The 12,224-nt window shown below is 45.8% G+C and overlaps 1 protein-coding gene across 1 annotated transcript in view; it reads right to left on the minus strand.

Moving 5' to 3' along the window:
* The window catches only part of LOC138666865 (zinc finger protein 208-like), a 110,306-nt gene that overhangs the window by 3,394 nt on the left and 94,688 nt on the right, over window positions 1–12,224 (minus strand). Inside the window, 2 exon segments of the mRNA XM_069755046.1 lie at window positions 56–235; window positions 2,413–2,494. Of these exon segments, the coding sequence (XP_069611147.1) occupies window positions 56–235; window positions 2,413–2,494 (262 nt within the window).

Here is a 12,224-nt window from a genome sequence, read left to right on the forward strand (position 1 = left end):
TAACTTCAGATATTTCCAGAGTCCTCACCTCTCCGGTCATATCATCTGTTATTACCATAGATAATGAAATGTGACCTCTCACCTCTCCTGTAAGCCGAAAGAGGATCTCCAGGGTGAGATTTAGTATAGTCTCTGCCATATTTCCATCTCTGATTCTATCCATTCTTGACAGATCAATACGGAAAATTCTCTTATATAGAAGATCTCCACTGAGAAGATCTGATATTGTCGGAATCTGAATAGAAAGATAAACCAATTTAAAATCATACAAAATCCCTTGGATAAAATACAATTACTGAAGATAATAAGAGAGAACATTTAAAGTGGTATAATCTTGTTACGTGATGACATATGACTAGGACATTTTTATGACTTAATGATTGGTTTGATTTTGACCTCTGGAACTTCCACCGAGCCTGATAGTCATGTTGCGGATTCTGTGCTGCTTCCCCTTTACTTTTTTCCCTGCACAACAATGTGCCAGCCACCAGACTTAGGTGGGTGCTAATAGCAGGTGTTCTGTGTTGGGTATCAAATCCCTTCGATCTGCTATCAATGACCTATCGCAAGGATAGATTTTCAATATCTTAGTAAAGGCCAACTCCTGTGAGGTGGTTTTATAGGAGGTCATACAGACCTGGTGTAGTTTGCCCTGTATTCCACAAGATTGGGCTTGCTTACTGAAGAATACGGCACAGCCTCAGATTGTAGAAGGCGGCTCAGCCACTCGATAAAACAGGTGTTAATACATTGATAGACAATCACTGCATGAAATGCTGAATTCACTCAAGAAAAATGGCAAAAATTCAAAAAGACAAACGATTCATGAAGGACTCAAATTAGGAACCGTGACGATTTAGTTACATCATAATTGCAAACTTTTCTAAATTGCTCTCTGGGAGGATTGGCATAGAATCTTGCAAAATGCACCACAATTTTTTTATTTTTGAATAAATACACCCCATTCTCACAGACCAAGCCACCATGCAGGCTGTGCATCCTTTCTCTCATTATTTATAGCCAGGAGAGCTGCCTTACTAGAGGTTACTGCGGCACCCTCGAGATATGCCTACTTTACTAGGAGCCTAATGTTTTTGGACAAATGACAAGTATGAGTTACATAAATCTGAACTGTGTTTTTTTTTAAATTTTTTAACAAACCTTTGGAATTGTGGCACAAAGGTGATTAATAAACACATGATGTACACACACCCTTGATGGGTTATTCCCAATGGCATGCCACTTATAGCAGCAGACGACGCTGTTACAATGGGGCCTTGAGTTACGATACGGGGCAGCCACTGCCCCTCCAATCACCTGGTGTCTCAATTTCAACAGCATTTTCATTTTCAGGATTCAGATACAGTTGAAAACAATGGTGAAATAAAGAGCCATAGGCTTTCTACTCCACCATTCAGTATGAGCATCCGCCTCTGAGTGCAGCACCATAGTGAATGGAAAGGTATGGGGGCCATCACACTGCAGGTGGGGAGGAGGTGGGTTACTGTGGGAGCCATCACATTGTGTAGGGGGAAGTATACTGTGGAGTGTGTGACTGGGCGCTTCATACTGTGTACTATAAGGACCTCATACTATGTTGTAAGAGAGGATGAGATTGTGGTCTTCAGGGAGGATGAGGCCACAAGGAGTTATATGGTTTAAAAGGTGGTGGGTCCGCTGCAGATCCAGCCGTGTGCCCTCATGAGAGGGAAGGAGAGACAAGTTGCAAGTGACCACTGTCAAAGGAGCGCTCAGGACACGATTTCAAAGGGCACTTTCATTATTTCACAGCGCGTTTCGACAGCCAGACGCTGTCTTCATCAGGAGGCAAGAACTTGTTTTTGTTTTTTCTCATGTTTACTGTACTTGTCTATATTTGCCCCCTATTCACATGTAAAGCGCCATGGAATAAATGGCACTATAAAAATGAATAATAATAATAATAATGATCATAATAATACGTGTCCCTCTTCCTGTTTCTAAAGGTTCTTAGGTATGCCCTTCTGTGACCCCACCTCCTATCCGAAATATTTTCTTTGGCGGGCGGCCCAATTAAGAATTATAGTATGAGGCATCATTCTTCATACGTCCCTGGTTATTCTGAGCAAGCTATCACCTACCCATCACATCACACAGCGTCTGATCTGTAAATTTTCTCAATGTAAAGCTATGAGAATCACATCAAGGCTCTCGGAGAATGACATAGAGAAAAGCGACGCTGTGTGACCCGAGTCGTCAGACTGACATTCGTGTTTTACGAAAGGAGGTCGGAATGGTGCCGATAACCGGAGAAGGCGACGATCGGTAAGTAGATTTTATGTCACAAGGGAAACAATGTCAAATTAGAAAAAAAAAATCAAAAGCAATGGAGGAATTGTCCACTCAGAATAAGCATTATATGCACATACATACCTCCCCTGCCTGCAGAGCTGCACACTGGCTATATAGCTGTACTGTGCTTACAGGACCTGTGGTGATGTCACGGTCATGTGATCTGTCACATGTGGGAGGAGTCAGAGACCACTTTACCAGGAGGCTCAGCGTGAGCTGGTTGTCATGGTGCTGGATGAATGGATTTACCTGATCAGGGGGATCGTGTCCTGAGGGTTTTCGGCACTTGGATGCTGGACGTCACTTTCCTTCCTCTGTTCCTTTATCTCTTCTATCACTTTTTATACATTTTCTATTGTAAGAGCTATCATTTTGTTCTTCTTCTTCATCAGTACATTCCTTTGGTCAATGTGTTTTTTTTCCAGGGCATAATTACATCTATCAACGTCAGTGGATGTGAAGACCCCAGACCTATAAGTGACTGATTTTATGTGAGGGAAAAATCAATGCATTAACACCTGCAACAACTACCACATCTGAGATAAGTTACTACTTACACATAACATTATATATACAGGTCCTTCTCAAAAAATTAGCATATAGTGTTAAATTTCATTATTTACCATAATGTAATGATTACAATTAAACTTTCATATATTATAGATTCATTATCCACCAACTGAAATTTGTCAGGACTTTTATTGTTTTAATACTGATGATTTTGGCATACAACTCCTGATAACCCAAAAAACCTGTCTCAATAAATTAGCATATTTCACCCATCCAATCAAATAAAAGTGTTTTTTAATAACAAACAAAAAAACCATCAAATAATAATGTTCAGTTATGCACTCAATACTTGGTCGGGAATCCTTTGGCAGAAATGACTGCTTCAATGCGGCGTGGCATGGAGGCAATCAGCCTGTGACACTGCTGAGATGTTATGGAGGCCCAGGATGCTTCAATAGCGGCCTTAAGCTCAACCAGAGTGTTGGGTCTTGCGTCTCTCAACTTTCTCTTCACAATATCCCACAGATTCTCTATGGGGTTCAGGTCAGGAGAGTTGGCAGGCCAATTGAGCACAGTAATACCATGGTCAGTAAACCATTTACCAGTGGTTTTGGCACTGTGAGCAGGTGCCAGGTCGTGCTAAAAAAATGAAATCTTCATCACCATAAAGCATTGACCCTGCCCTTGATGAAACACAGTGGACCAACACCAGCAGCTGACATGGCACCCCACACCATCACTGACTGTGGGTACTTGACACTGGACTTCAGGCATTTTGGCATTTCCTTCTCCCCAGTCTTCCTCCAGACTCTGGCACCTTGATTTCCGAATCACATGCAAAATTTGCTTTCATCAGAAAAAAGTACTTGGGACCACTTAGCAACAGTCCAGTGCTGCTTCTCTGTAGCCCAGGTCAGGCGCCTCTGCCGCTGTTTATGGTTCAAAAGTGGCTTTACCTGGGGAATGCGGCACCTGTAGCCCATTTCCTGCACACGCCTGTGCACGGTGGCTCTGGATGTTTCCACACCAGACTCAGTCCACTGCTTCCTCAGGTTCCCCAAGGTCTGGAATCGGTCCTTCTCCACAATCTTCCTCAGGGTCCGGTCTCCTCTTCTCGTTGTACAGCGTTTTCTGCCACATTGTTTCCTTCCAACAGACTTACCATTGAGGTGCCTTGATACAGCACTCTGGGAACAGCCTATTTGGTGAGAAATTTCTTTCTGGGTCTTACCCTCTTGCTTGAGGGTGTCAATGATGGCCTTCTTGACATCTGTCAGGTCGCTAGTCTTACCCATGATGGGGGTTTTGAGTAATGAACCCGGCAGGGAGTTTATATAAGCCTCAGGTATCTTTTGCATGTGTTTAGAGTTAATTAGTTGATTCAGAAGATTAGGGTAATAGGTCGTTTAGAGAACCTTTTCTTGATATGCTAATTTATTGAGACAGGTTTTTTGGGTTATCAGGAGTTGTATGCCAAAATCATCAGTATTAAAACAATAAAAGACCTGACAAATTTCAGTTGGTGGATAATGAATCTATAATATATGAAAGTTTAATTGTAATCATTACATTATGGTAAATAATGAAATTTAACACTATATGCTAATTTTTTGAGAAGGACCTGTACAGTATATACTAAAAATTTTGAACTCTGTGTGATCAATCTAAACGTTATTGTAGAATTTGGAAATATGGACATTTTTTTTTCTCTCGAATGTGAGAAAACCTGTCCTCTTCGTTTCCATAGTCATTCTAGCAGCCATTACATATCTCCAAGTAAAGAAGCTAAAGAATTGAGTAGGAGCACAAGTTGGTATACACGCAATGTGTAAGAGCATGTTCACATTGTGGCCATTTAACAGACAAAACCCAAGATAATAACAAATTGAGCATATACCCTGCAGTAGGTGCAGTAGGTAAACGGTTATAGCCATCCCACCGCGACAAGGTGCACCCAAACATATCCTATCCGCTCCTAAACCTCTCTTAAACTACTCCCCCAGCCAGAGGCTTTTGCAGTGATGACTCATGGAGGGAAAAGAGATGTCCTGTTTCTACATAGAGCTTAGGCTAGTTTCACATTTGCGTTAGAATCCGCAGCGTTTAATCCGCAGCGTTTAATCCGCAACCGCAAATGCAGGAAAAACCGCATTGAAATGCGTACAAACGCAGCGTTTTTTTTAGACGCATACGTTAAAGCATGCGTTTAAAAAACGAGGTGTGTTCACGCTTTTCCATGAGTTTTGCGTTTTCTGTACACATGGTGAAATATTTAACAGGAACAAAATCTAGATAACCAGACACCGCCAATGGGACTACAGAGAGCGTGTATTATAGGATATCTATATACAGTATAGACCCTAGGACTACTGAAATCTACAGATTTTGCTCCTGTATCCTGTGTCATGATGGATCTTTGCATGGAGAGCTTTTATTTCAACCTGGATTTAAGCATCAAGCTGTTTCTTGCCTGTGCGTTTGCTTGGGAGCAACAAAGAAATAGAGAACAACAGAGAAGGACACGGCATTGGCGTTTTTGTAGACACCCCATTATTGAACTCCAGGAGAGCCGTGGGGCCTATCACATGCTATATGGCGAGCTTAATGCCAACCGAGACAAATTCCCGGAATATACCAGGATGTCTCAAGACTCTTTCCGGGAATTGCTTGGTCGTGTCCAAGGAGCCATCCGGAGACAGGACACCCTGCTCCATAGAGCGATTCTAGCAGAGGAAAGTCTCCTGGTTACATTAAGGTACGTAATAATTCTAAACAAATGCCAGTCATAATTATTATTGGTCTGCCATGTATTATTTGTTTTCCTTTATGTCTTTAGCTAAATGGAGCGCTCCTATGGGGCTGTGGGGTACTTGGTACCGGGTCCTGCGGTTCACAGGGGGATGTCACGGTGGCTTACCCGGTCTGTGGCCCTGGGATGTCCGTGTAAAAGGGAAAGGTCATTAAAGGGATTGTTCGTGATGCCACCTGTGGTATTCGGTCAGGGTGACTGACGGTGCTCTAAGGGGTCCGCTGGGGTGATGTTATGGCAACTAGATGGTATACCTTCCCAAAGGTGAAGTGTATCCCCAGGGCTTCCCGGTGTATAGCTGGTGAATCATGAGTGGCGCAGTGAAGAACGAGGACACAGGGTTGCAGTCTCTTTACCTTTGCTGAAGACTTCAGCATCCACTGTCCAGGGCACCGGATCACTGGGCAGGCAGAGTCCGGCCGGTTTGGAGGAAAGTCCAGAGTCCCCTTGTCCAGGTGGAAATCAGTAGCCTTCCCTTGCGCTGCAGTGTTGTAGTTCCTTACTGCCTAAGGCTTCACATAAGGTCCTTACAGATGTAATGTCTTTCTCTCTGTCCCCCATATAGGATAGGACAAACCCGTATGACTGGTGGGTTGAGGCTATTTATAGGGACTCTAGCACACCCCGGCCTCCATGGGTTGCCACCGTGCCTCCTGGGTGTAGGGTGGACGGGTAACTTGCAATTAGCTGTCCTGCCGGTCTCTGGAGCAAAGCATAAAGGTCCTTACTCCCTCGGTGTTCCGGTTACCGGGCTTCTGCACCTCAGAAGGAGGCAGCCTGTGTTGGGCTGGTCCCCTTCTGGTCTCCTCTCCTTTGCTGCGACTCCCTACACGCTCGCTGCAATACAGCTCTGCTTCTGAATATCTCTTTCTGGGAACTGCAGCTCTGAGGGCATGCACAGCTCCGTGTCCTTTCTGTAACGCTCGCGCCGAGACTGTTTGGTGCGGGCATCTGGGGGTGTGGCCCCACTGGACCACAGCCCAAACTTCCCTGGAAGGGGCGTAATTAAGTAGATTCCTAGGTGTTCGCTGGAGCCTCTGATGGTGAGGTCAGTCTTGTGCAATAGGAAGCTACCAGGTACCACTCCAGGGTGGAGTCGGACTGTGGATGCTGATCCACCGGGGACAAGACACAGGCAGGCACGGCTGTGACACTGTCTGACGGACGGGTACGGCAGAGGCCCTGACGGGCAGACTGGCTTGACGAAGATACAGGCAGGCAGATGGGCACGGCTGGCACTCTGGCAGACAGGCGGGCACGGCTGGCACTGGCAGACAAGCAGACAGGGCTTATACTCTGGTAGGAACTGGTATACAGGTGGGTGTATGGAAACAGGTAAGAACCTGTTCAGACTGGTAAATATAAACAAACAGCTAGAGACCTGTACAGCAAGTTGCTGAGCAGAGGTAGAGCAAGAGCGGATGCAAAGCAGAACCACAGGAGGTGGAGCAAGAGCAGAGAAGGAGAAGGCGGAGCTAAGAGCAGAGAAGAAGGCGGAGCTAAGAGCAGAGAAGGAGAAGGCGGAGCTAAGAGCAGAGAGGCGGAGCCACGTGCAGAAACACAGGAGGAGGAGCCAAGAGCAGGAGGCGGAGTCATGTGCAGAAACGCAGGAGGCGGAACCAAGAGCAAGAGACATAGAACTGCAAGGAGCAGAGCCAGGTAGAATCGCAAGGAGTGGAGCTGCAGAGCGAGAGCTGAGTGGAGCCGCAGAGCAAAGCCACAGAGTGCAGAGCAAGGTCAGAGAGCAGAGCTGAGAGCAAAGCCACAGAGTGCAGAGCTGAAGGCAAAGCTGTGAGGCACAGAACAACAGGTTGTGGCAGAACTGAGCAGAGAGAAACAGAGCCACAGACAGTGGCGAACAGAGCAGAAAGATAAGGCGGAGGTACACACAGCAGAGTGGGAAATGACTAATGACAAAGGAGGAACAGGAACGGACATAGACCAAAGTTCAGATGCAAGTAAAGAAGCTGCGGAGACACCATCACGTGTTTCTCGACGCAAGCAGTGAATAGCCAGGCCTTTCCCCGGGAAGGAACAACCACGGGAAGGGCAGCATCATATGAAGGAAAGCCACCTATGCCAAGCATGGTATCCATCCACAGACAGCTGTTTCGGGTTTTTTGCCCCTCATCAGTGTGGAGTAGGAATCTGGCTATTAGGAGCAGTGCCTAGTAAAAAGGCTATAAAGGCACAGATGATTGGCCTCGGGGAGACCAAAACATCCAACACCGCGGAGACACCATCACGTGTTTCTCAACGCAGTGATTCCAGAACACTGCCCCCATCCCTTATGGGAAATATGCAGATGCAAGTAAAGAAGCTGCGGAGACACGATCACGTGTTTCTCGACGCAAGCAGTGAATAGCCAGGCCTTTCCCCGGGAAGGAACAACCACGGGAAGCTGTTTCGACTAATATGAATATTAGTGTGTAAAATCCAGATCCAGGTCATCAAACCGCCCCCCCCGCTGTGATTAAAATACTCATCTAGCTTCTGGATCCCTCGCAGCAGCGTCCTGTTCTGGCCGCACCATGTACTGTATGAGCGGTCACGTGGGGCCGCTCATTTACAGTAATGAATATGCGGCTCCACCCCTTTGGGAGGTAGAGCCGCATATTCATGATTGTAATCGGCGGCTCTGCACAGGGGGTGGGAGGGGGGACATGACCTGGATCTGCATTTTACACACTAATATTCATATCTTCTCTACAGCAAACGCTGCTGCAGGGAAGATATGAATCGCGGCTTCAGCACCAGTGGGGGGGACAGCGCTTAATGTAGCGCTGTCTCCTGCACGGCACACGGACTGCACACGGACAACGTGACTTTAATGGGTCCGTGTAATCCGTGCGCTCCCACGAACACTGACATGTCTCCGTGTTTGGCATACGGAGACACGGTCCGCAAAAAATCAATGACATCTGAAAAGATGCATTGATTTTAATGTGTCTACGTGTGTCAGTGGCTCCGGTATGTGGGGAAACTGTCATCTCACGTACCGGAGCCACTGACGTGTGAAACCGGCCTTAAATGGGTGTTGAAAAAAAGGCAGCAAAAATGCATCCTTATTTGCAGCCTTTTTTCTGCAGAAAAGGGATGGACAAAGACACAAGTTAGTCCAAAAAAAGTACCTAAACCTGCGTTTTTGCCAGAGCTTCTTTCCTGCCAAGAAAGTGGGTTTGGCTGTAGAAGAAAAAAAGGCAGCAAAAACACCCATTGTGAACTTACCCTAATAATGCATGCAACAGACATTGATTTGGCATGTGTATTCACCAGATACTGAGATAATCCAGACAGACAGAGTCCGTGTACCCTGTTATCTGATTAAATAACTGATATACACATAGATATGTCTGCCCATACCTACTTATAATATTTCATCTGTTACAAATACAGTACATAAGCCTAATGGTAAATGGAACTTACTCAGATGTTTCACCGCTGATGCCGGCGACTTCACAATCTGGGACCCTAAGGAGATGAATTTAAATCTGCATTGATACTTTGTAAAGACATTCATATCTGCCACTTAGCTTTCCACCCAGCAGCTCACATCTGTATATGCCACCCAGCTTTCCAGTATCCCAGCATCACATTATCTTAGTGCTGTAGGACAGGTTACCGGTCATGGAGCACTAATACATTATTGGCTTGTCTCTTGATAACAGCAAAAAGGAAAGGAAAAAGTTCCAGCACCAGGCGTCTCTTCATAAAATCTTCAATACTTTATTCTCATGTCAAGAAAAAAACATCATGCGGGGACGCAGCCCCTAAGCGCCTGACACCTTTCTAACAAAGTTCTTAGTCATAGGCCTATGAACAATACATAAAAACGTCCTCATATACCCATTCCATTCAGTAACACCATGTACACTTGTTGCTTGACATGATTGATTTACATTCATTACAAAATCACATGTGAGACAGCCGAGCAGAAATCACGACGCCTACTCAGATTATCGCCTCCTTATCCACACAAAGTAGGTTAGTAACAGATATCCCTACTGACTCCATATAACAACTCTGTGGACCAGCCTGTGTGTGGTGCGTCACAGCTGAGCATCTGCCCAATAATATCCAATACAACCTGAATGATATATGTCATGGCAGGGCATCTGCTACAATAATATCCAATACAACCTGTATTTGATATACTAGATGGTGGCCCGATTCTAACGCATCGGGTATTCTAGAGTATGCATGTCCCCGTAGTATATTGCCCCAGTTACGTAGTATATTGCCCAGCCACATAGCATATTGCCCAGCCTTGTATTATACAGCACAGAGGCACGTATATTGCCCAGCCACGTATGTCACAAGTTAAAAAAATAAAAAATAAACATACTCACCTAACGATCCGAGGGCCCCTTGTAGTTTAACATACTCACCATTCTCTTCGCTGCTCCTCAGCGTCCCGTGTCTCCGCTTCCTGGAATCCTGTGCAGCTGGGCGCGCGGCTGCCGCCATCTTGCGTTCCCAGGATGCTTTGCGAAATTACCCATATGACTTAGAGGTCTCGCGAGACCGCTAGGTCTTATGGGTAATTTCGCAAAGCATTGCTGGGAAAGGAAGATGGCGGCAGGCGCGGGCGGGTCAACGGAAGACGGAGGGTGAGTATAGCAGGTGTTTTTTGTTTTTTTTACTATTTTAAACATTACTTTCTTTCACTATTGATGCCACATAGGCAGCATCAATAGTAAAAGGTTGGGGACACACAGAGTTAATAGCGGCGGTAACGGAATGCGGTGACCGGAGGGGAGTATGGAGCATGCGGGGAGCGGAGCGCCGGGGACACAGGGCGGGGAGCGGAGCGCCGGGGACACAGTGCGGGGAGCGGAGTGCCGGGGACACTGACTGCGGGGAGCAGAGTGCCGGGGACAGTGACTGCGGGGAGCGGGCGCCGGCCACTGACTGTGGGAACTCGGTGAGTATGGAGCGGCCATTTTCTTCCGGACTGTGCCCATCGCTGATTGGTCGTGGCTGTTTTGCGGCGACCAATCAACGACTTGGATTTCCATGATAGACAGTGGCCAGGACCAATGAATATCCGTGACAGAAGGACAGACGGACGGAAGTGACCCTTAGACAATTATGTATATAGATGTCACGACTGAGCATCTGGTACAATGACATCCATTGCAGTCTATTTGTGCTGTGTATCACGGCTGAGCCTATACTACAATAACATCTAGTACAATCTGTGTATGTTATGTGTCACAGCTGAGCATCCGTTACAATATCATCTATTGCAGCCCATGTATGCTGTGTATCACAGCTGAGCATCCGCCACATATCACATCTGTATATGCCACCCAGCTTTCCAGTATCCCAGCATTACATGAACTTAGTGCTGTAGGACAGGTTACCTGTCATGGAGCACTAATACACTATTGGCTAGTCTCTTGACAAGTTGATTTTAGGAAAGCGGTTGTCACCCATAGCTGGGTGTACAAATCCATGTCTTTATTCGAATAAATTGGACACATCTTTTGCATGTATCCTGGCAAAGATTGAGTCAGAAAATGCAATGTGCTCATACCCTAACACATTCAGTGCAGTAAACCATTTTAAGTAATTATTTTATTAAACGAAAGGAATGTTCACACTGCTTTTTAGTGCCTTAATCTGTGCTGAAGAATGCTAAAACTGCATCATATTCAGTAGAACACAAACAGTTTTGCAGCACAGGAAAAAAAAAGGTGTCTTTAATCAATGCCTATTTCCTTAACCCGTTAACATACCCCATGCATCTATAGCTGCTATCCAGATCTCCACCTTCTTCTGTCACACATATAGATCTGCTACCCAGCTTTCTATAAGGCTATGTGCACACGTAGGAAATGTGGTGCAGAATTTTCTGCACTAAATCTGCATCTGCAGATTTGATGCAGTTTCGGCGCAGTACATTGTAAATCAATGTGAAAAAAAAAAAGCTGTGCACATGGTGCAGAAAAATCTGCTGCAGAACTGCACAAAAGAAGCGACATGCACTTGTTTCTGCACAGATTTTTCTGCACCATGTGCACAGCTTTTTTTTTTCCCCACATTGATTTACATTGTACTGTAAGGCTATGTTCACACATAGCGTCGGGTCCCTGTGGGTTTTCCCGCAGCGGATTTGATAAATCTGCAGGGCAAACCCGCTACGGTTATCCCTGCAGATTTATCACGTTTTGTCCTGCGGGTTCTGCTGCGGGATTTTACCCCTACTATTGATGCTGCATATGCAGCATCAATAGTAATGTTAAAAATAATAAAATCATGATATACTCACCCTCTGACGTCCCGATCTCAGCGCTGCAGGCGGCGGTCCGGTTCCAAAGATGCTGTGCGAGAAGGACCTTTGTGACGTCACAGTCATGTGACCGCGACGTCACCGCAGGTCCTGATCGCATAGCAAACCTGAGACCGGATGGCCGCGTGCAGCGCTGAGAGGTGAGTAAAGCATTATTTTTTTTATTTATTTTTTTTATACAAATATGGTTCCTGGGGCCTGGCGGAGTCTCCTCTCCTCCACCCCGGGTACCATCCGCACATTATCCGCATTACTTCCCGCATGGTGGGCACAGTCCCA

Source organism: Ranitomeya imitator, chromosome 2, assembly GCF_032444005.1.
Source record: "Ranitomeya imitator isolate aRanImi1 chromosome 2, aRanImi1.pri, whole genome shotgun sequence".
In the NCBI taxonomy this organism is placed as follows: Eukaryota; Metazoa; Chordata; class Amphibia; order Anura; family Dendrobatidae; genus Ranitomeya; species Ranitomeya imitator.